Source organism: Vicugna pacos, chromosome 10 (assembly GCF_048564905.1).
Source record: "Vicugna pacos chromosome 10, VicPac4, whole genome shotgun sequence".
NCBI classification, from domain to species: domain Eukaryota; kingdom Metazoa; phylum Chordata; class Mammalia; order Artiodactyla; family Camelidae; genus Vicugna; species Vicugna pacos.
The window spans coordinates 32,526,178-32,549,806 of NC_132996.1; the positions used below are offsets into that span (position 1 = coordinate 32,526,178).

The following is a 23,629-nucleotide window of genomic DNA, read 5'->3' on the forward strand; positions in this document are numbered from 1 at the left end:
AATAAATACATTTATATAAATAAAATTTCGAGAAGTAAATGTTCTCTCACACACTGCAGATCCACAATAAAAGATTGTTCTCATATACAGTTAAATCTTCGAGGGACTACCATATGCCAACCACTTCACATGGGTTATCTCACTTGATGCTGTGAAGTAAGTACTATTATCACTTCTGTTTTATAGATTACAAAGCCAAGCTCACAGAGGTTCACTAATTTGCCCAAGGACACACAGCCAGCAAGAAGGAGCCGAAGGGCTAGTAGCAATGGAGGAAATGAGGACCATAAAGCCTATGAGAGAAACACTGATGCACTTAGGCTGTGCCTGGGCTCCCCCGCCTTCCAGGGGCCCTGACATAGAGACTCTGTCAGACGAGCACACAGAGGGAAGATTTCACTTTATTGTTACATTAGTCTCACAAATACACCCAACACAGCCAGAAACACTGAGCAGATAAAGTGCCAATGCAGAGGCCTGGTAACAGAAGGAGGGAGGAATCCAGTTCATCTCCTCCACGTGCCCAGCCTGGAAAGATATTTCTATTACGCAAGAGTGAGGGCAACTGACATACTAGGCAATCCATCTATAGACACTTTGAGCTAAGGAATAGAAAATCTTACCAGGTGGTGTCTGTGCAGGGCAAGGAAATAGAAAAGTCAGAAAACATTTGTTCCTCAAATAAGTCAGGCATAGAAATATCAAACGAAAAGACAGTATTTTTCAAGCTGCTTGTATTTGAGACAGATATCTAAAAAGGAAGGAGATGGGTACAGGTCTATAGGGTTACTTCTTGCTACTGTCTGTTTTCAGAACTGTGACCTGGGTAGACACTCTCTTCCCACACTCTCAATCAGAGGTGCCACAGAGAATTTTCTAGGATTCTGGGAAGAACTGACCTTACCTGCTTATCTAGCCAGCCCCAGAAAAGTAGACCCAGTGCTTCCTCATGAATATCGAGGAGATATGAGCTATCAGAGAAATCAACTTGGCAGCATTTAAACATTAATGAAGCTCGATGCTTCCCATAATTATCTTCAGACATTTTAGGTACCTCTATCAAGCCTGAGGTTTAAAGCACAATTATTTGGTTATTGAATTCAAATGATTTGACTGCATTGAGTGAGACTCTGATATCCTAAGCTCAGATGGTCCCAAGTGTCTCTATTCCAAAATTGGAAAATCACTGACTGATTCTCAGAGGCCAGAAAGATCACTAATGGCCATCTGATCATACCTAACTCCATATATATAATCCTGAACTCAAAGGCATCTTTCTAGCACCTGAGAATTCCTGGCCTCACTTGGTCCACAGGGAAGCCAAATAAGGATCCACTAGGCCAAAGAACTTCCAACAAGCCTCACTTGTGGCCAAGACTCAAGGCTCAGAGTGGAACTTTCAACTAGGGAAGGAAGAAGAAAAGTATTTCAACTCAGCCCTAGGATAAGAAGCAGGCCAAAGTGGTACCATGATAGGTAAGGGAGGAGAGGGGCGAGACCTCAACAGAAAGGTGCAGGTGACCCCTATGTAAGAAAAGGGGGGTAGTTTGAGGGGGCATGGAAGGCTGGTAACGTGGGATCACCTCTGCTGAGCTCAGATGTGGCCTCCCCTGTGGTGGCTGTGCTTAGTTTTCCATCTTGTTTTCTCTAGAGAGGCTGGTAAGAAGGGGCCTGGGGGGTGACCCAGTGACAGCTGGCTGCACTATGGCTTCCTAGCTGTTCAAATAGGGGTCATCAAGTTCCCAGTCTTTAGGGAGCTTCTGTAAAGCTAAAAACATTCAGAATTCCAAAGAACTGTTTGGAAGGGACAGTAGCTGAACACTAGACAAGACTGATGATGAGACCTGGCAAAGTTTGAAGCAGGATCATTAAATACTCAAGGAACTCCAAAGGCCAACTTGGGAATCTCTTAAAGGGAAATGCACAGCTGGCGATTTTTCTGACTTCTCTGAGCACATCTCTGACTAAATTGAAGCGAAGATTCCATTACAGGTATCTATGTGCCCAAACTGACACTCCAACAGAAAGGCTTTAGGAAACACCTGTGACCTCCAACTCTTTGAGAGGGGTCAGGAAATATTGGGGAGTCAGAAAAAGTTGTCCTTACCACTGCCAGCTCCTGCCCTGCTTCTTTTATTGTACCAGAACAGAGCTTTAGAGTTTCCCAACCCTCAATTCCCAACCAGAAAGTTTCATTCCTGACCTCCATCCCAGAAAGGATTCCCTAAGTAGACCTTCCCACCAACTAATTCTACCCTTCTCTTTTGGACCTGCTCTGGGTTTTTTTCATCTTCTTTCCCTACTTCTGTTCCCAGCTACTTGGGTCCGAAGCAGACAAATAACCAGCTAGGCAGAAATACTGACTGGATTTTGGGGGTATCAGTATCTGACAAGAATGCTTAGATTATTTACTGAAGCCTTCAATTTCATCTCAGAGACTGGTTAATGTTCTTCTGTCTGTGGTTCCTCCTTCCTCCTTCCCTCCAAGAAGTTCAAGGTGAGAGACCATCTCATTTATCTTGATACCCATGGCTTTTAGGCACCAAGATAAACGCCTAAATATGACAGTTTGGGTCAGGGGACTTTTAGTGGGCTTAGCACCCAGATCCTCCTAGCATTCATCCCCGAAGCATATCCTTTCCCTAACCTGTTTACGAACCCTCCTCTTCACCCTCCTCTCAAGGCTTGAAGACAAATGGAGCCGCATGGGAGAATGAACATGGCCTTGGCTTGTCAGGTCTAAGTTCTAGGTCCCTTCTGTCACTGACTTGGTATATGGGCTTAGACAGTTCACTTGCCTCTCTGGACCTTTAAATGAAAGGGTTGGACTAGATGATCTCTCTGGACTCTTCCAGATCAATTCACACTTCAGAAATCAAAGAATAAATTAGAAGAAATTCTAATTCTGAGACATAAGTATCCTGCATCCCTTTGAAACAGCTGAAGGGAGGTAAAGTCAGGTTCCTGTTTATCATACATTTTAGCTATAGGAAAAGAAGCAAGTACACCTATGGAGAAATAGAACCTGGCAGCCCCTATACTTGACTAATAAAAGTAAATTCCTGGAAGAAGCAGAGAAATAGGCCACAAGTGAGACCTGGCAGTGTCAAAAAGGTCTATAAATTAAGTGATCAAAGGAGTAAAAAACAATGGCTAAGACCAGACAAGATCTCTAAGCACAGGCTAAAGTCTAGAGAGGTCTGGGTGGGAGGGAGCCCCTGCAGCTTCTATTAGAGGGAAGGACTTGGTCCACAGCAAGTTGCTACGGCATTTGGTTCAAACCCAGTTTTCTCAATCTGTCAACCTGGTGTGTATGCATACGTGCAGACATGCTGCAGGCTGTAGTTATGCTTCTGAAGTGCTGAAATGAAAAAGAAATAGAAGAAATGATACCAAAGTCAGAGAAATCAGGCTGAAGGCAAGCACAATTTTAGTTTAAAAGCTATTCATTTTCCCCACCACTCTATGCAGTATCATCATTGCTCATTCTGAAATGTGGGCTAGAGAGTTTCATGGGATTGTGAACTCTGGGGATGGGGAAGGGTGTACCTGTGGTATTATTGAAGGTCAAAGGCAGTACACAACTTAATATCCTGTGCAAGAACCCCTCTGCTTAATGACAAATGGATTTGACTTGACCTGACCCATTCGGGTACTCACTTGTCTTCATTCAAGGAAACTGTCTCCACAAAAGGGATTTCTTCCTTGTCTGTCTTCCCCATGATCAGCCGGTGCTTATCCAAGTTTATGATGCACTGAAAACAAAGGCGAATCACTGGTCACTGTTAATGATCTCACTATGGGGTCTCCATGTAAGAGGACCCCTACCTCAGAGAAGAAATACCAATGGGAAGGTAAAACAGTCCTACCTTCAGGGATCGGAGAGTCTGGAGACCAAGGGACAAGTTTTTCTCATTGTCCTCTAATAAAAAAGATAAGATTCAACCATTTTCATGTTGGTTTAGAAGTCAGCCTTAGGTTCTATCCAACTTTCCTTCCTTCCATCCATCCATCAATCCATCCATCCACCCATCCATCAAACATCTGTTGAGCACTTATTATATTAAGTAATCTCCCCAGATGATTATAGTTAAAATGTGAGCGAGTCAAGATTCAACCCCAGGTGTTTTTAACTCTAAAGGACAAAGGCCTTTGGACAAAAATCAGGAACTTAGAGTAGACTTGAATAGAGTACATGACAGAAAGTACAGGTGGTGGGAAATTATCAAGAGATTTATGGCAAAGGAGTAAAAGGATCTTGCCCTCTACCTCCAACTAGCCCATGGAAAGGGGCCATTTTTACTGGCACACAGAAATGTTTGTTTTCTTATCCTTTGAATTTTTTTTTTTAAACAGAGGAAAGCACGAACACAGTCCCCCACTGTGTTCAAATTATGCAGTCGAGTTTCCCACATTTGGGGAAATCGCAGGGGTCAGCACATCCGGAGTACAATGGATAAGCCTCGCCCTGGGAAAACCACCCTCGTGATCATGGTATTTCCCCTACCAGGTAAGTATATCCCTTGAATTTTTAAATCATGAGTTACACACTCCTTTTTCTGAGTGATTCTCAATACGTCTTGAATGTAGCTCAGAGCCAATCTGGTACTTTGGAAGGCAAAAACTGGGACAAGATTTATAGTACAAAAAAGTGGAAACCTGGGATTTTGAAGAAGTCAACATTTACAGGCATGAGATCACATGAGGCTTTGGTGGAAGGAGGGAGAGGGTTTACCTTAGGGGTCCATAGGTCCAGTCCCCAGTTCTACTCACCAACCACAGCTGCTGGACAGTCTAGGCGGAGGGAGCCCAGTGTGATCACTAGGTGCTCAATCTGGCCCACTACTTTGAGATGCCGGGGTAGAGAAAGCTTCTCTCCTTCATGCTTATGAGATTTGACATGCTCCTTGAGTCTGTACCAGAGAAGAAACACCAGAATCCCCTTGGCAGAGGTTTCTGGTAGAATCTGGCAATGCCTACCTTCTGACCCACAGCTGGAATTTTCCAGGGATTTCCTGGGTTTATTTACATACATACACACACACACAAACACACATACACACACACAAGCTAACCTACACTTCTTGTTTCAGCACTTTGGCCTAAATATGCCAGGGGATGTGAAAAACTAAAGATTCAGCTCCTATTCTCAAAAAGCTATGTTAGTATCTGCATTGGTGAAAGATGAGAGTTGACACACCCAGAGAATCCTGTTCTGCATCCCAAGATCCCCACCTATGTGCAAGGCAATTTAGTTAACATATCCTTTTACCCATCTGTGGGTAACAGAGCTCAGAGAGGACAGGTTAATCCTAATTTTAGAAGATGCTTTGTTCAATGTCTAATTTTCTCTTTGTCTATTTCAGTCTATTCTCACCAGTTAGTCAGGCTATAAGGTTAGTGGAGGCAAATATCTGTTTGTTAAGTGCACTGATATTGATATCAGCAAGGAATATTGTGGAGAGAGCCCTACATACTTTAACTTGTCTGTGTAGGAGAAAGAACAGCACCAAGGTTTCACACAGTTATGTAAGCTGATTGGAACAGCCAGCACCCAAGCTATTATGGGTTGGTAGATAAATACTTAATTATGGACTTTCTGTGCCAATACTTCTGCTTTACTCCATTTCCTCTCCTTTGGTGTTATACCCCATCCAAAAGAAAAATAATTGCAGTTTTACAGATGGTTATTAATTCCTCTGGAATCATGGCAGTCTGCTGCCTAATTATGCACCAGGACATTATTAGCCTTTCTGGAATCATCATGTTGCACTATCTCTCATCTCTCCACCACATAAAAAAGCTCAGAATTCTTCCCACAGGAGCACTTGTGTCCTGGTCAACCCCACCATCCTAAATAGCAATGCTTGAAAGAGTCACAGTGGTAGTGAGGGCTGAGAAGGTAGAAATGAGACGGAACAGATCATGTGGCAGATGTCATGGGTTATACAAATCAAGACTTATGTAAACCCTGCTTAAAAATATGGATTTCTTGTAGTGGCTTAAAATAGGCCATTATATCTACCCTAGTGTTGTTTCAATAAAGAGATTTGGGCTGGAAAATGATCTGTTATACTTAGGGCTAGCGAAGTGGAAAAGAATATTGGACTGATCCTCCCAATTCTGGGCTAGACCTCGGAGCCCATCAGGTACTTTGGAAGAAAAAGAAGGAAAAAGAAAGGAAATAAAATTACATATTGAGTGAAAAGGAGGAAAGATACAAAATGGCTTTCTCTGAAAAAGAGGGAGAACCCAATTCCAGCTATTAGAGAAGTGAAGATATTCTATATGTGAGGTGTCTGCCTCACACCCAGTCCCCAGCAGGGGCAGCAGTAAGATCTGATTTTACATATTCTTTGCTGAAAGGAAAGGCACTAATCACCCCTGTGATGGTTCAGGCCCAGCAGCAACAGCAGATCTATTCCACATTCCGACTGAATCTTCTTAGGATAGGCATGTGGCCTCCTGATGGACCTCGAGGAATCTAAGGCCAACCACATTCCTGCTTTTACTTCTCTGGGGTATACATACCAACAAGGTAGCTCCTTCTACTCTGTTGCCTGGGCAGGGAACAAATCAGGATCAGGACATGGCACACAATGAACCAAGGATTTCACATGCTCTCGTTCCAGAGCCCAAAGGTCTTTTCTCAAAATTTATTGGCAGGAGTTAATAGAAAGCCTGCACCTCAAAACAGATTCAAACCAAGAGTGCATTAACATCTGACTTCCAGCACAAGTGGCTACTTACCCCAGCCTGTCCACACAGGCTGAAGAGATGAGATTATATTGACAGCCGGTGTCAACCAAGGCTTTCACATCCTTTCCAGCACACTGTGGAGAGGAAACATACTGTTTAACAGAAGCCAGAGACTTACAAGGGAAGCAAGCTGCAGATGTCATATGAAAGGCAGGGTTGGAGAGCATCCTCACAATTATGGGATGGTAGCATCCCATCTTTACCCACTGCTGAGGGGTTCTTTACCCCTTTGAGGGGTTCTTTTTCCTGCTGAATCTAGAGCTGACAGAGGATCCCAAAGGGCCTTGGGCGTTTTATTCTATATGTCAAGTAGCTCTTAACTCTGTGTGTGTATCACATGCCACTTTGCAAATCTGATGAAACATTTGGTCCTTTTCCCCATAAAGATGCACATGCATAGAAAATATTGCATACGTGTTGCATGGAGTCCCCTCTTAAAATTCATTTATGAATTCCATGATAAGACCCATTTTCTACACAGTTTGGAGGTGAGGCCTTCATTATTGGGATCATAATGGGCCCAAATCCTACTCTCCAGAAAACCCTTGAAAAGCTGTTCTCAGAACATTACCTGGCAAGAAACCAAAATCAGGTCATCATCCTCAGACTTCTTTAGCCCCTCAGACTTGGCCTGGTTGAGTTTGTTGGTCTTGGAGGCCCAAGGGACACGACTGCTTCGAAGCTTAGACAGGTTGGTTTCCATGAGGCGTCTCTGCAGAATGTTATGAGGTTGCTTGAGGAACAGAAAGCAGAGGCTTCTTAGTGACAGCCATTTCCCCCTTCTCTCATTGTCCCCCAGATGCCACAGAGGTGAAGGAGCCTCACATAACTGAGCTATACATTCTCTGCTTATTTATTCTTCCTTTAAGTAGAGACTTCATTGGTATTGTCAGAGCAGATACTATGAACCAGTTTGCAGCAGGCTGCCCTGAGTGAATGAAGGAGCAATGGGGAACAGAGGGCAGTGTGGGCAGGGCCAATAGAGTATGGCTAAAGAGAACTGAGGGACCCTTGTGATTTGGACTGCCTGGGCTTGCTGCCTTCCCTCCCTTTATGAAGGCATTTCAAGAGGCAAGTGGCCTTAGTCTTTGTGGAATAAGTGTATCTTTCCAAGTGATTTACAGAAAGGGCAGCTCATTCTCACAAGCTGAAGAAACCTACCTAGCACTGGTTTTCAGAAGTTCTGCATTCTGCATGACCTCTATTTCAAGTTTCACTCCCTCACAGTCTTACTGTGCATATGTCTTGGTGACCTGGCTCTCCTGTGGGCTGAGTCATCCACGGGGTGGATGAGGTAGGAAGACAGGAATTCATACCTGCTGAACAACCCTTTTAGGAGACATACTTTAGAACCTGGCAGAACCCACAGGAATCATCCTTACTGTTATCCTCTGGACCTCAAGGAGCATATGCCTCCTCCTGCCACATGCTTGCCATCCATTTCCCGTCTCTTCAATGGGCCAAAAGTGGAGTACAAAAGGGGCAGAGATTGAGTGACCTGGAAGCTGGGGACTTAATTAGACCTTATATCTGTGCCAGGATACCTAATGTTAGGAAGCAGGATGAGGAATGTGAATTCAAGTCTGCTCTCTGATAGAGCTTCAGGAGAGTTCCTAGGGCAGGTATATCCACACTCTACTGTTTCTACCCAAAGTGGCCTCCAGAAAGTATAAGCTACCTCTTGAAAAGAGGTTATTTGACCTGAGAAACTTCTATGCACAAGCATCTTATTTCCAGTTTACAATAATATTTAAAATCCCTCAAAAGGACAGAGTCTAACTCCAAGTTTCTATGTGACACATACCAGATGGCATTCCAATTCTAGGGGGAAGAGGGTCACTCCTAGGTGCCTAGAACCTTCCCTGGGAAGCGGGTAAAACTGGAGAAAATTCATTTTCCACCATCTTACAGATTCCTGAGGAAGAATGGAGTCAGAGCCATGACTCACTATATCCCTGGTGAGGAGAAGAAATAGATTCCCAAAATATCCCGATTTTTGGCAAGGCAGTTCTAAATTAGCATCCTTGGGAAAAGGAGAGAGAGGCACTTAAAAGAAAATAAAAGGTTCTTAACTTGGTAAGGAATTAGAGGAAGTGCTAACTCTGTCAGATTTCCTGATTTGACACTGGAAGAATGCTTTGCTTTGCAAAAGAAACAGCAATCCTTCATTCTTCTCTCTCTCACTAATAAGCCTGGATTCATACTACAGCAGGGTGTTTGTTTCTGTAAAATCTGTACTTAGGAGGGCAGACTTAGATAACTTTGATTTGCAGAGAATGGAAGGGACTTCAAAGGCCATCTAAACAGAGCCCTCTTAACCTAAAGTTTGAGGCTTTCCTTCTTTATTGGTCTTGCTGAACACTATTTTCCTGGTTACTCTTAATCCTGAGAGGAGTCTACCATCACCAGACAAATGAAGGAAATGAGGAAAATTCTGAAATCATTTTCCTTGAAGTCATCTCTCTTCTGAATTTTCCTACCAGGCCCTTTCTCCACAGACTGTACATATTCTCAAAATTCTCATATTTTGGGGAGAAGACGCCTCCACAAAACCTCAGACCCTGCCTCCTGAACTCTTCATCCTCCTTTAATCAGCCCTTGTCTTAAATTGTCTTTATTTTTTTTTTAACATTTTTTATTGATTTATAATCATTTTACAATGTTGTGTTAAATGGTCTTTAAAAAAGCCAAAATCACTACATATATTTCTTGATATCTTATATCTTCTTCACTGAAATCACTTCTGGTCCCACAACACCAATAATGATCTCCTACTTTCCAAATCTGGTAGACATTTTCCAGTCTTCACTTTACCTGACCTCTCTAGGACATTTGACCCTGCTGACTATTCCTTTATTTATTCTTTTATTTAGTTACCAAAAAAGGTTAAATATAGTACATGCTCAATGTAAAATATTCTAATATCACTTAAGTATATAAAATTAAAAGGGAAAGCCTCCCCAACCTCTCAATCCTTCTCAGCTCCCCCTACAAATAACAACCATTAAATTTAGGAGTATATCCCTCCAAAATTTACAAATATAAATAAAAATATGATCATATTATAACACCCTTCTAAATTTTTCTATTTTTGTTTAATATATGAAAGGTATTTTCCTATGTCAGCACATATAATTCTCTTTAGTCATTTCCATAACTAAAAGTATTCATGGCATAGTTCAGAAGTTGAAAATTCACAGCCAATAAACTCACATGAACCTCAGAGATGCTTCTCCATGGTCATTTAATCATGCCCTCATGTTTTAAATGACACTGTAACTGCAAATGTACCTCTGCACCCAACCAAAATTTCACTAAAATGAAAGCCAAGGAATAAGAAAGGTCTAAACCTACAAGAACAAAGAAAACAGTAAAGTCAACAACAACAACAAAAGAGATGGTGACAAAATTTCAGAATCTAAAAAGCAGACCAACAACTACTAACTGATGTAGACTAGAGAAAGCTAAGTGTTTCACATTATTCTACTTCATGGAACACTGGAGTGGCAGAGACTACCAGCTGCTAATTAAAATCCATGATCTCCTCGTCTTTCTGGGCAGACACCTAGATTATGTTTCCTGGCCTTCTTGTTTTTGGTTTTTTTTTTCTTCATTTTTATTACAGTTAAATTTTTTTTAATAATTGGAGTATAGTCAGTTTACAGTCTTGCATCAATCTCTGGTGTACAGCATAATATTTTAGTCATACATATACATACATACGTTCATTTTCATATTCTTTTTCATTGCAGGTTACCTACAAGATATTGAATATCTTTTGCTACACAGTAAACTTGTTTTTTATTTTATATATAGTAGTTAGTATCTGCAAATCTCAAACTCTCAATTTATCCTTTCCCAACCTTTCCCCCCAGTAACCATAAGTTTGTTTTCTGTGTCTATGAGCCTGTTTCCATTTTGTAAACAAGTTCATTTGTGTCTTTCTTTTTTAGAGTCCACATATAAATGATATCACATGGTATTTTTCTTTCTCTTTCTGGCTTACTTTACTTAGAATGATGATCTCCAGGTCCATCCATGTTGCTGCAAATGGCATTATTTTATTCTTTTTTATGGCAGAGTAGTATTTCATTGTATAAATATACCACAACTTCTTTATCCAGTCATCTGTCAGTGGACATCTAGGTCGATTCCATGTCTTGGCTATTGTATATAGTGCTGCTATGAACATTGGGGTACATGTGTCTTTCTGAATTAGAGTTCACTCTGGATGTATGCCCAGGTGTGGGATTGCTCAGCCTTCCCTGTGGTTAGGCAAGGCCATATGACTGAGTTTGTTAAACACAATGTGGGCAGAAGTAACACACACCACTTCTAGACCTGGCCTGTAAAGCTCTTCCTGTGTACCCTCCTCCACATTCTTTTCTTCTTCTGACTGTCTAGAATGGAGATGACCCCTACAGTAATCTTCCTGGAGGTCACATGTTAAAGACAGAAAAGCCACTGTCAGCCTGTGCTCCTAAATGACTACATGGAAGAGGGCTGTCTTATTGACCTTTACACTAGAACCACTACTTAAGAAAAAATAAACTGTTATATTTGAACTATTTATACTTGGGGGTCTAGCTGTAAAAGCAGTTTTCCTACTCAAACTAAAACCCTGAAAAAACTGAGGAGTTAGAGGTATTAGAACCTTTACAGTTGGAGGATATGATTAGGGTTGGAAAGAGATTAGTATTAGTATTTAAATTTTAAAGAGATTAGATTAGTATTTAAATTTTACATAGAAAATTAAATAAAGAAGAAAAGACTCCTACTTGACCCAGACAACTGGGAAGAATGCCAAAAGTTTACTCTTTTTGTAAGAGTAAATCAAAAGATTGGCTGGTTGATAATTTGGCTAGGCTTAGAAGAGATTTCTTGAACAGCTAAAGATGAGTGTGGAGTGCCATATTGTGCCGGAATTAAAGGATAGGAGTTTAAAGATTGAAAGGCTCACATGGAGCCTTGAATACTGAGAGATAAAAGATTCACACCAAAATTTCACATCACTAAGAATTTTTGGAATATCATGGATGACAAAGATTCCAAAAGCTTTCAAAAAGAAAAAGATGATTCAAATACAAAGGATTAGGAACAGAATTGTACAGGACTAACCAATGGTAATAATGGAAGCTAAAAGACAATGGAATAATACTTTTAGAAAAGCAGACAGCACAGAATTTCTAAACCTCGCCAAGCTATCAACAAAGACTCAGGAAAGTGATTTCCTATGTATCACATTGAAGGATATGCTCCACCAAAGCAAGGGAAAACAACAAAGAAAAAAGCATAGGATCCAAGAAATAAAGGATCCAACAGAGAATAGAAACAAAGGAAATTCTGAGAATAGTATTGAAGGAAAAGTCCAGGATATTGGTTGTGTAGTGGGCCTTGAGAGCAACCAGTCCAAAATGAAATGGTAGGATAGAGCACTCCAGGAAGGATGTCTCCAAGGGAAGAAAAAAAGACCCTGCTAGATCACCTATAGTTTTAAGGTACTTGGAGATTTAAATTTTACATAGAAAATTAAATAAAGAAGAAAAACTAGGCAATTATTAATTTTGATAAAAATAAGTATTTGTATGAGAAAGGAGACATAATTATAGTACATTATTTGACTCGGCTGTGAATAATAGGAATATAGTACAACCACGTAAGCAGTATATGCTGATTTGATCCAAAACAGCTATTTAACTGTTATTAACATATTATAATACTAGCATAGTAGAAGGGGACATGATAGGGAAGTATAAGAGAATTAAGGAACAGTTTAAGTTTTTAAAAAAATTTTAAATTATATACATTTTTTGATAAAAATTAAATTTAAAAAATATACCCCATACATTAGGAAAGCATTCAGCCACAAGAAAAGACAACTTACGGTGGTTTAGATGAAGGTGTATTATTTTCTCACATATGAAGAAGAATGGATGTAGGTAGCTGCTGGCATTAATTTAGCAGCTTAACAATTTCAGGGCTGTTTCTATAATTCTCTTGAATATTCCCCCATAGCCACATGATGGGTGCCCCAGCTCCAGGTATTACATCCACATTCAAGGAATGAGGAAGGAGGAAGGGACACTGTGCTAGCTATTCTTTTTTTTATCAGGAAAGCACAAGTTCTCCCACAAGTTCCCTGAGCAGTCTTCTGCCTATATCTTCTTGTTCAGAATTCACATGGCCACTTACAGCTGCAGCTTGGGTGAATTTAGCTTTCCTAATCTCCATAGAAGAGTCAGGCAGATAGAAAAAGGCTGAAAATGGCTAACAGTGTCTGCCAAGTTGTGCAAAAACTAAAGTGTGTGTACATGTGTGCACATGCACACGCACACACCAACAATGTAACAGGCAGATGGAATGCCAGGTTACTCTGTAACCGACCACTTTTGCACCTATTTGCTTACATCTGCCCTACTTTCTGCATTTTAAAACAGCACATCCTCTACAGACACACAAGTCTGTGGTACAAACATACTTCAATTTACTTAACTACTAATGGACATCTAGATTATTTCTACATGTTTGCCATTAGAAACAATGCTTCAATAAACTCAATGTTCTATCTTCCTTGAAACTCATCTACTAGCTTCTAAAACCACTTTTCTGTCTATTCTGCATCTGTCTCATTTATTAGTTCCTTTGCCTCTGCTCATTTCCTAAATGTTAGTGTTCCTCATTACTCTATCTTCAGTCCCTTTCTCACTCTATAAATCCTTTTAGGGCAATCTTATCTACATTCATTGTGGAACTTACTACCTTTATGATGAAGACTCTATCTTATGCCCTGCCCTCATTTCTGAGTTTTAGACCCACAGAACTAACCATCACTTTGAACTTCTCCACTTAGAGACCTCACAGGCACTTTCAAACTTAACTTATCCCTCTGATCTTTCCCATAAGACTTGTACTTTCTTCCATATTCTCCATTTTGATGAATGAAATTCTGCATTTTTAACACCCCATAGTTTCCTCTCCACTTCTGCTATTACTGCTAAGTTCAAATAATCTCCTAAAACACTATGTTCATGGTCTCCTTCCCCTACAGTGGTTCTCTTGCCAGCTGTATCAAACACAAAGTACTTAATTTAGCATATATGATCTTCCACTAACTCATCCTCCTTCCCAATCTTATCTTTATTCCTACATGAAGGATTTCTACTGTAGAAAATGGCCACCTGAGACATACTACCTTGGGGAAATCACAAATCTCTCTAAGCACTCACTCAGTCTCACTTTCTTCATCAGTAATAACAGCGATCTGAGCTCCAAAGTCCTGTTCCATTTTAACATTCTGGATTACTCCCTTTCCACCAACTTGGTAAGACAGCACCATTACACACCCACCACTCTTGATTCTTTTCCTAACCTTCCATCCCAACTAAAGATAGTCCCCAATTTACAATGGTTCAACTTAAGATTTTTTTGACTTTATGATGATGTGAAAGTAATACACATGCAGCAGAAACTGTGCTTTGAATTTTAATCTTTTCCTGGGCTAGTGATATGCAGCACACTACTCTCTCATGATGCTGGGCAGTGGCAGCCAACTGCAGCTCCCAGTTAGCTGCATGATCACGAGGGTAAACAACTGATACATTTACAATCATTCTGTACCCATACAACCATTCACTTTCTGTACAGTATTCAATAAATTCGATCTACTTCTCCCCATCTTTAGCACCTGCAATCTAATACAAGTCACCATCAACTCTTATCTGTATTACAGCGCCTCCTAATTTGTCTTCTGCCTCTTCCTTCACTCTTCTCCAATCCATTCTCTACACAGCAATCAGAGTGAGCTTTTAATAATATAAGTGAAATAATACATCCCCTTACTCAAAGCCCTTCAATGGCTTCCCCTTGTCCTTCAGACAAAATTCAAACTTCCTACCATGCATGGTCCATAGGGCTCTTCATCATCTGGTTCCTGTCCATCTCTCCAACCTCCACATACATACCATAAACACACTACTCTCCCCTTTATTCATCCACACCTCCTTGCTCAAAAATTCTTCCCCATTCTAATGCCTCTGACCTACCATTCCCTCTGCCTGAAATGTTCTCCCCTAATACTTCAAATAGTTAGCTTGCTTTCATCTTTCAGGTCTCAGCTCAAATGTTACTTCCTCAGAAACATCTTCCCTGACCATACTATTTAAAATAGGTACTCTACATCTTTAGTTACTAACATATCCCATTATTTATTTTATAGTAATTATAAATCCAGAATTATTTTGTTCATTTAGTTCTTATTTCACTCCCCCTAGTAGTGTTAATTTCACAAGGGCAAAGATCTTGACTGTCTTAATCACAGCTATATCCCCAGCTCTTGACATACTACTGAATGAACAAATCTCTACCTTTACCTCTTCAAAAAGTCTTTCTTGATTAACATCATCTAGTTCTTTCTTTCAGAATCCCTTCAGTACTCATACATTGCATAGTTTGTATTACTTCATTTCTACTCCTTGATTGTTGCTTTGTAAATTTGTCCAAGTGGTTTATTTTTATGCTTATTGAAGGAAATAACAGGCTTTCCAAGATCTATCTTCTACTTTCCAGATGTCACTCAAGATCCACAGCAGTACTTAGCTGGACAGGTGCTGCAGGTACTCTGGTGGCCTTTTGAACACAGTTATCAAGTTATCTTCCTGACATGGATTATGCTTTATGCTTTAGCTCAACAAGGCAACTACTAATCTAAGCAGCCCCTGGCTCTTTAGCATTCTTGCAATGTGGCTGCTAAACCCTACCCACGGTTTAGATATTTAAATCCACAGCTGGCAAGCTCAAATGTACTGGCTTTATCACCATCAGGAGCTTCTGAAGGAAATGGGCACTGTGGGGACTGTATTCTGGGTAGAAACAGCTGAGATTCCTCAATCTGGCACCCAGTCTGATTAAATATCTCTTCTAGCTAGGCTGTAGAGTGGGAAGGAAAGTAAGGTGAGAGGAAACAGGGTATACTGCAGGATATCACAGAATCATGATTTGAGCAAGAAATTTTAAGGCCACCTTCTCAATACCTTTACCTATACTGCACTGAATCCAGACAAAAGCAAGATAATGGATTTCTGTGGTGCACAGAATGGACCAGACTAGAAAACAGAAGAAATGACAGAAGTCTGCCTTCTTTGTAGCATTTATTCTCAGAGGAGAAACGCAAGGTTTCTAGCTAGCAACAGAACCACAACTAGAACCACTTAGAAACAGGGGTCAGCAAATACAGCCCATAAGCCAAACCCAACTTGCTGCCTGCTTATTTTGAACACAATCAACCCCATTCAGTTACTATCTATGTAATGCTCTGCGTTACAACAGCAGAGCTGAGTAGTTTAGACAGAGATTGGCCTGCGAAGCCAAAAACATTTACTATCGGGTACTTTACAGAAAACATTTGCCAATCCTTCATGTAGAGTACTCTTTAAAAAATATATACCTGGAGTCAGACAGAGCTGAGTTCAAGTTAAGAAGTTCCTTGCAGGGCTTTTGTGAGGATGAAATGAGATGGCTCATATGAAGCATTTAACACTGTGTCAGTTGTAGAGTAAGCACTCAAATGTTAAATAAGTATATGTATGTGTACATACATATTTTAAATTCTCACACGCAGCTTAAAACTGAAGCTGATTACCAGTCACCTTTTTTCTTAAAGGGCATGAAATCATCTTGCTCCATTTTTGTCCTCACGTACAGTTTGTAGATGGACATGGACTCCTGATTCTCACTTCAAGCCCAACACACGTCTCTGTCTAGCCTTGGAAATCTAAAAGGGCACTAGTATCCGTGCTGTCTCTTCTTTGTTTACTAGCTGAGTATACAATACACGACCCATTCTGTACCATAAGAACACAGACAGACTGTCCTTGAGTTTACAGCTGCTTAAAATCACATGGGGCTCTACCTAAGGCAGCCTGTCACACTGCCTCAAGCCTTCAGTGTTCTGTCTCTTTGCCTTTGCCCTGTGACCCAACAGACATGTTATTTCAAAGAGAGCAGCCTTATTCCTGACTGCTACCTGCTGGTCTGAGATGGTGGTTTCTCAACTGCCCATGGCAGGCTGCATTTTTGTTAGAAAGGATTCACACATGGGCAGGGAACTGGACCAGATAACCTGTAAAGTTCTTCCTCCTCTGAGGTTCCATAAGGGCACACTCTGGAAGCAGTCTCCTCCCTATATCATCTCATAGTCAGCTGATTCACCAGGGAGTGATGCAACTGTAATTAGACGTTGGTCTCCATCACTATTGTCACAATAGGCCAGGGTAACTACATCTTCCACTGAACTCCTCTAGAGCTTATTGACTAACATCTGGTAACTGGCATAGACTTCCTGGTGGTATTATTTATCTTCTCATGGAACTATCCAGTCAACATCTACACCTGAATAACTAACAGACTTCCCAAACTTAACTTGTTCAAGAGTCAAATTCCTGATTCTTAGTCCTTATCCCTAACCTGCTCTTTCTGTACTCTTACCCATTTTAGCAAATGACAACTTTATTCTTCCAATTGCTAGGTCAAAAAACCTTGAGGACATTCTTGACTACTCTTTCTTTCAGACCCTTAATCCAATCTATCAACTAAACTTGTCAGCTCTGTCTTCAAAACAACCCAGAGTCTGATCTCTTCTTGCCCCTTTCACTGCTAGCACACTGCTCTGAGCCACCATCATCTGTCACCTAGATTAGCGTATGACAGCTTGCTGATCAGTCTCCCTGCTTCTACTCTTGCCCTCTATGGCCTAATCCACACAGTAGTCTGCTTTATAAAATAAGCCATGTCATTTCACCCCTTAGCATAAAGTTTTCTCCGGTTTCCCATATCAGATTAAAAGTCAAATATCTGTACAATGATCTATAAGGCCCTTAGTAGTCTGGCCTCCCACTATCTCTCTCTGAGGTTATCTCCCATCACCACCCTGCTGCTCACTTTGCTCTGGCCACAATGGCTTTCTTACAGTTCTTCAGTCACATCAAGCACATTGACAATTCAGGCCTTTGCACCTGCTGTTAGAACCTTCTGCCTAGTACATTCTTCCCCAAGATATTGCGCTCTCTCATCTAAAATGTAATCTTATCAGAGAGGCCTTCCCTGACAACGCTATATGAAATAGCAAGGCTCTAATCCACTCTACCCTGGCCATTACACTCCCCATTCCCTTACCCTGGTTTATTTTCCCCATAGCACTGATTACAACCTGATATATTACGTATTTACTTGATTTATTTTCTGTCTTCTCCTCCCACATGAATGCAAGTTCCATGAGAGCAGTTACTCCATTTTTGTTCATTATTGTTATCTTCAATACCTAGATTATGCCTGACATGTAATAAGTGTTCAATAAATATGTGGGTAATAAATTAATCTGTCCTGTCCTCCCCTCTAATCTATAAACTCCTTGTACAAGGAAACTTTTCAGTCTTCTTCTTTGTGGTCCTAGCACCTAGCACTGTGCCCTGAACACAGCAAATATTCAAACAGTATTTGCTATAATTAGGATTTGATCATGGCTCTGTAAATCTTCAGCTTGTACCAGATTCTGATGTTTTATTGGTATTTCATGCTCCACTTCTAAGACTCCAAAGTTCACTGGTCCAAAATCTATAGCATTATGGATGTCTTGTAGCATTATGAATAACTAATCTGTAGGGTACCACCCAGGGCTTTACTCACTGACAGAGAGTCTGATCAGATGCTCAGATTATAGGGCTAGTCATTTCATGGTCAGTTGGCTTTGCTATGTCCCACCATTCTTCCCGCAGCCTTCTCCTAATTCTAGTGAGTTTTGCTAAAGCATTTGGCAATAAGCAAAAATCAATAAATAGGAAAGTAAAACTCTCTATTGCTGGATAAGTAAGGATATAGCCTGATGGTCAGTAATACTATCATATAGGAAAGATAGTATATTATCCCATGACATGACTGCTTTTAAAATCAAAAAGTCCTTACCTCAATGAGAAGAACATTTATGAACCTGGTAGTTAAAACAAAAGAAATTAGAATAGGCAAAACTCTTGAGTGGTTTTTTTTCTCTAGCTTCAATACTTGAAAAATAACAATAAATAAAAAGTTACTCATTCATATCTCTGATTTTGGTTCTTAATCTAACACAGGAAAAAACAGCACAAGATGAAAGGACAAACAAAATAAGAGAGCCAGACATAAGAACAAGATTAATTTCCACAGCAGACTTTGTAGCAGCCAACTACACACAAACAGGAATAGGACAAAGGCACTTCCCTGAAGCCAAGAGAACAAACCCACGTTTGACTGCTTACAGATGCTCTTTGCCAATCCAAAAAAAGTTGGCAGGCTGGATTCAAATAGTAAACATTACAGAAACAGCATGGTAAAGGTAGATAATTCAGAAAACTCAGCACTATAATTCCAATATAGGTCACCAGTATAAGGAAAATAATCCACAATCTTCTCACCGGCATAAACCCCAGAATCAATGAAAACTAATTTATTATTTCCCCCCATCTCCCTCTGGGGCCATCCCTTCCCTTTTCTGGTCTCTCTTCTATTGAGTTTGTACTATAGACCCACACAATCAATTTTGGTATCCTCAAAATTTCACTTCGGAGAGAGAACACTGAGTCAACACTGGTCTATACTACCTGATGTACCCATAAAGTGAACTGATACAGTACTTCTAAGGGTATTTCTAAGATGGTCCTGAGGCAGCAGCATGTGTTCCCAGAGAGCTTAAGCATGCTGCCTCAACCTAGCACTCACAGCTTTCCCACCCCTATCTCAGTCTGCCTTGGCATCTGTGACCCGTTTCCTCTTCTGTGCAATCACTTGCACATCAGAGGTGTGAGAACAGTGAGAGAGGGACATCAACTCCATGGCAGTAGGGGGTGAAGGTGTCTCACAGTAAACTGCTGTGTGTCACATCAGGACCATCAGGCAATAACCTGAGTCTTGAGGACACTTCTTCCTTCCAGCCTATTGCCTATGTTCTACACTATCAGTTCCTGTGTGGCTCAACTGAGACAGACTGGAGTCAGAAAAGCAGATGGAATTCTTCCTACGCAGGATGAAGCAGCGTAAAGAATGCCAGGCAGAAGATTGTAGAGGCAGTTCTGCAGGGCTAGGAAACTCCTCGATGTCCTACGATAACCAAATGTCAATCATGTTAAATCTGGCATGAAAGGAAGAAAAACAGTCCACATTTTACTTCTTTGTCCATTCCTCTTTATTGCTTCCTGAGGCTTCCAGGAACCAGGATTATTTTGGCCTGAAGGTAAGAAGACTTGGACCCAATTTGCTTAATGAATCTAGACTGTTGTAAAGTGAAAGGAGGGAAGAAAGACAGTTACCTCTTTTCTAGGAATACATTTCAGTCACTCGCCACTCTGAGTTGACATGAATCAGATTAACTATCCTGTGGCTTGTGAAGGTAAAATACCTTTTTAAAAACAGAGCAGGATAACTGAACAGACATCCTTTGCACGTAAATAACTAAAAACAATTCTATATCACAAAAGGGGAGGGCAAATCTGATCTTGGTATCTGTGTGTCATTATAATTGTTTTTTTTTAAAAAAAAAAAAAGAGGATTCAGACGCTCTGCCCTCCATAGTCATCCTGTGGCTGGAAATGACAATTTCAGGGATCTAGGCTGACACCCCTCTTCCCTGACAAATTAAACATTCCAAAAGCTCAGAAAATATTGGAAAAATTATACAGAGCATCTACTTCATGTAAGAGACACTTAATTCATGCTTCATAAATTATTGCCTAGATGAATAAAGTGATTGTGAAATTCAAAAAAAAATAGTTAAACTACAAGAAAATTCCAGACAAAACTACAAAGCTAAACATCAATCTAGTCCAGCACCAGTACAGTGACTTAAGGATAAGAGTCAGATACAGTTCTTTAAACTACTAATCCTTAGGCCCCTATAGGAGTCCTCCTATAGACAGAGGATAGTATGGTCTTTGAACTCAGACCTCCAGTCCTGGAGTTTCTCCTTCTTCATGCCAAGAACAATCCTGCTAGAAAAAAGACTGCGCCAGCCCCAGCTCCATTACCTGGTCTGGGTAATGGAACAGCCTGGCTTCCTCCCTCTGTCCATTCTTTGGGGGTAGAATAGGAGGAAAGGGGAATGATGACAAAAGGTTTGGGGCTCAGGAAACCTTTTTCTCTCTCCCCACTCCCGTTGGAAGGTCAAAGGTAGATAAGACCAAAATCAAACGGAGAAGTAGATTTTGCAAAGAGGGGAAATGGATTCAACAAAAGTCATCTGGATTTGGATACAGTGACTGCCGAGAAAGCCCTCTGCCCACTTCGTTCTCTCCTTCTCACACCCATTAGGAGTCACCTCTGTCTGGGTCACGGGACCCGCCAAGCAGCTTGGGAGGCAGGGGGAGCTATCCTGGCTGCGAGGCTCAAGCCCCACGCAATCAAATTCGGTATTGCGAATAACGGGAAGGGAAGGGGACCTGCGGGCAAGACGGCAGGGGTCTCTTCTACTACAGAGGAGAGACATGAAGGGAAGGGACTGAGCTTAAGGGAGCGCGCTGGAAAAGCTACGACGGAATCTCGAGAGAAACTGAAGCAGAGGGATGCTGGATGGAGGGGGATCCGAAACAGCAACAGCAAGACAGCAGATAGCGGCCGGCCGCCGGCGGGGGCCGGGCCGGTGACTCAGTGAAAGCGGCCATGGGCGGGCCCCGGGAGAACTCACGGCGCGAAGGTGACGGGCCGCCCTGCCCGGGGACCCTGAGACGGGCGCGGCGGCGGGGGCTCACCGTGTCCTTGGACGAGCCCAGCTTCTTGAGACCGTCCAAGGGTAGCAGGTCGGCAGAGTCCTTGTGAATGAACTGCACCGCCTGCTTCATTCGGCGCTGCTGCCGCAGAGACGCCGCCTCCCTCATGTCCGTCTCCTTGCGGCCACCCTCGGTGAGGAGCCCTGAGTAAAACATCGCTGAGGCGCCCGCGGCCCAGCGTCCCCGTGGCTCCTCGCTCCCCCACCACCCTCAGCCTCGAGCTCCACCAGCGCCGCGAGGGCCGCGCGCCGCAGCTTTTATAGCCGAGCGTGACGTCACGGGGAGCAGCCAGTGCGTGCGCGGAGGGCGGGGCCTGCACAGCGCCCCCCAACCCGCGCGCGTCTTCTCCCCATACGCTGCCCATCTCGTCGCCGCGCCGCTGCCTGGGCACAGCGGGCAAGCAAGGGTGGCGGCAGTGGGACTGACTCAGAGAGCCAAGGGTCCACCGCGGCCGCTTTACCCTACCAACCCTTCCCGTTGTGGGTGTCCCGCGTCCCCTGGACGAGATGAAGTGTGGGGGGCGCCCAATGCCAGAGCAGCCACTCCCACGCCAGCCGCCGCGGCCTCTTGGTCCCCACTCACCTGTTGACCCCGTGGCCGACCCCGGGACCACCGACAGCTGGGCCATGCCCGGAGTCCCGGCGTCCGTGCTGCTGTTCGTCTTCACCAATTCCCACCTCCGCACGCCTCCTGGAACCCCAGCGCCCAACGCCCGGGCCCGGGAGGACGGGCGGAGCACTCCAAAGTTGGGATCCCTCCGGATTTCTCCAACTTCAGATCGGTCCCCACCCACCAGGCCACGTGACTGGGGAGGGGGCAGCCCCTGCGGGCCGGTCCGAGTCGGCCTTCCGGGACCCTCCCTCCTCCCGGTACCCGCGCATCCGACCGGGGAAGCAGGGCCTGCCGGATGCCTGCGGGTCAACCTGGGGCTGAGGAGCGGCGCGGGTCCCGCCCCCGCGCGACTGCACTTGAGTGCGAGCCCTACACCTGCTCCCCGGGACACCTGGCAGAAAAGTTTTCCTCAGCCAACACTCAGGCTTACAGTCAGGAGGGTCTTTCACCCGTCTCTTCAGCTTGCTTCCGAGAGCAGTTGGAACCTGGTTTTCTTCGTGAATCTTCCATACCCCTAAGCCATTCTAATAGGGCCTTCAGGCATCCTGGGTGCTGGCCTTGACGTTGTGACATACAAACTGCGTTTCCACTCTAGAAACCACCACCATCCTAACCCACCCCACCTCAGAGGAGCAGGCATGGCACAGAAAACTCTGCTGCCTGAAGAGAACCAACAAAAGTAAAAATGCCAACATTTACTTAGCCTTTACTATGTGCCAGGTACTGGAATAAATATTTAAGATGCACTTTCTCAATGAATCCTGGCAACAGCTTATGAGATAGTATTATCATTATTTCCGTTTCACAGGCAAATATCTTAGCCCTCCTAACTAGTCTCCTAAATGTGCCTTGGTTTCCTTCCAATCCATTGTTCGCTGCTGCCAGAGTAATCTTTTCAAACTACAAGTATGATCATCTCCCCTCCCTGCTTAGAGCACCTCAACAGGCTTCCTATTACTCGTAAGATAAAGACCCACATTTCTCTCTGGTCTGCCCCCCACCTGCATCTCCACTCTGTAACGCAGCCTCCTGAGCCTTCTTCCAGTTCCTTGGAGGAGCCATACTACCTCTTGCCAAATGGCCTACCTTTGAATATTCTATTCCCACCGTAGGGAATGCCCCCTCCTACCCTGTGCAGTAAACAGACCTCAGTTCCACTATGTTTTTTTTAGGAAAGCCTTCTCTGACCTCTCAGAGGGGGTGAGTTCTCCCTAATTATAAACTATGCGTCTCTCCTGGACATTCTTCCCCCTTTTTTATGGTAATGGTGGGGTTGTTATTGGTTGTTTGGCTAATATTTATCTCTTTCGCTAACTGTTAAGTCCATTTTTTGCTTACCATTGAATCCCTAGAACAGAAAAGTCACTCAGTAAATACTCATATAAGTATAGCAGAAGTTTAGGTCTTGTCTGAGGAAAGCAAATGGTACAGCTGGGATTTTAAACCTAGATTGTCTGCCCCAAGAACCTGTCCTG

At 42.6% G+C, this 23,629-nt stretch overlaps 1 protein-coding gene and 1 non-coding gene across 6 annotated transcripts; both read right to left on the reverse strand.

The window, feature by feature from the left end:
* Nucleotides 1-383: 383 nt before the first annotated feature.
* NRIP3 (nuclear receptor interacting protein 3) lies at nucleotides 384-22,633 on the reverse strand. 5 transcript variants are annotated; one of them, XM_072969470.1, is made up of 9 exons: nucleotides 19,419-19,461; nucleotides 18,715-18,739; nucleotides 10,766-10,803; nucleotides 7,331-7,492; nucleotides 6,751-6,833; nucleotides 4,774-4,913; nucleotides 3,870-3,922; nucleotides 3,661-3,755; nucleotides 384-3,361 (listed from the first exon to the last, which is right to left on the reverse strand). In XM_072969470.1, exons 3-9 carry the CDS (start codon nucleotides 10,793-10,795, stop codon nucleotides 3,346-3,348), a joined length of 579 nt encoding a protein of 192 aa, XP_072825571.1. In that variant the 5' UTR covers nucleotides 10,796-10,803; nucleotides 18,715-18,739; nucleotides 19,419-19,461; the 3' UTR covers nucleotides 384-3,345. The 5 variants fall into 5 exon arrangements, with proteins under 5 accessions (XP_072825571.1, XP_015094058.2, XP_031537082.1 ...); XM_015238572.3 differs by lacking the exons at nucleotides 10,766-10,803; nucleotides 18,715-18,739; nucleotides 19,419-19,461 and adding exons at nucleotides 21,525-21,685; nucleotides 22,125-22,633 and having other exon boundaries at nucleotides 7,331-7,471; XM_031681222.2 differs by lacking the exons at nucleotides 10,766-10,803; nucleotides 18,715-18,739; nucleotides 19,419-19,461 and adding exons at nucleotides 21,525-21,685; nucleotides 22,125-22,633.
* LOC116282126 (U1 spliceosomal RNA) lies at nucleotides 4,354-4,518 on the reverse strand. Its single transcript, XR_004191599.1, has one exon. It is a non-coding gene; the product is annotated as a U1 spliceosomal RNA (small nuclear RNA).
* Nucleotides 22,634-23,629: the final 996 nt, after the last annotated feature.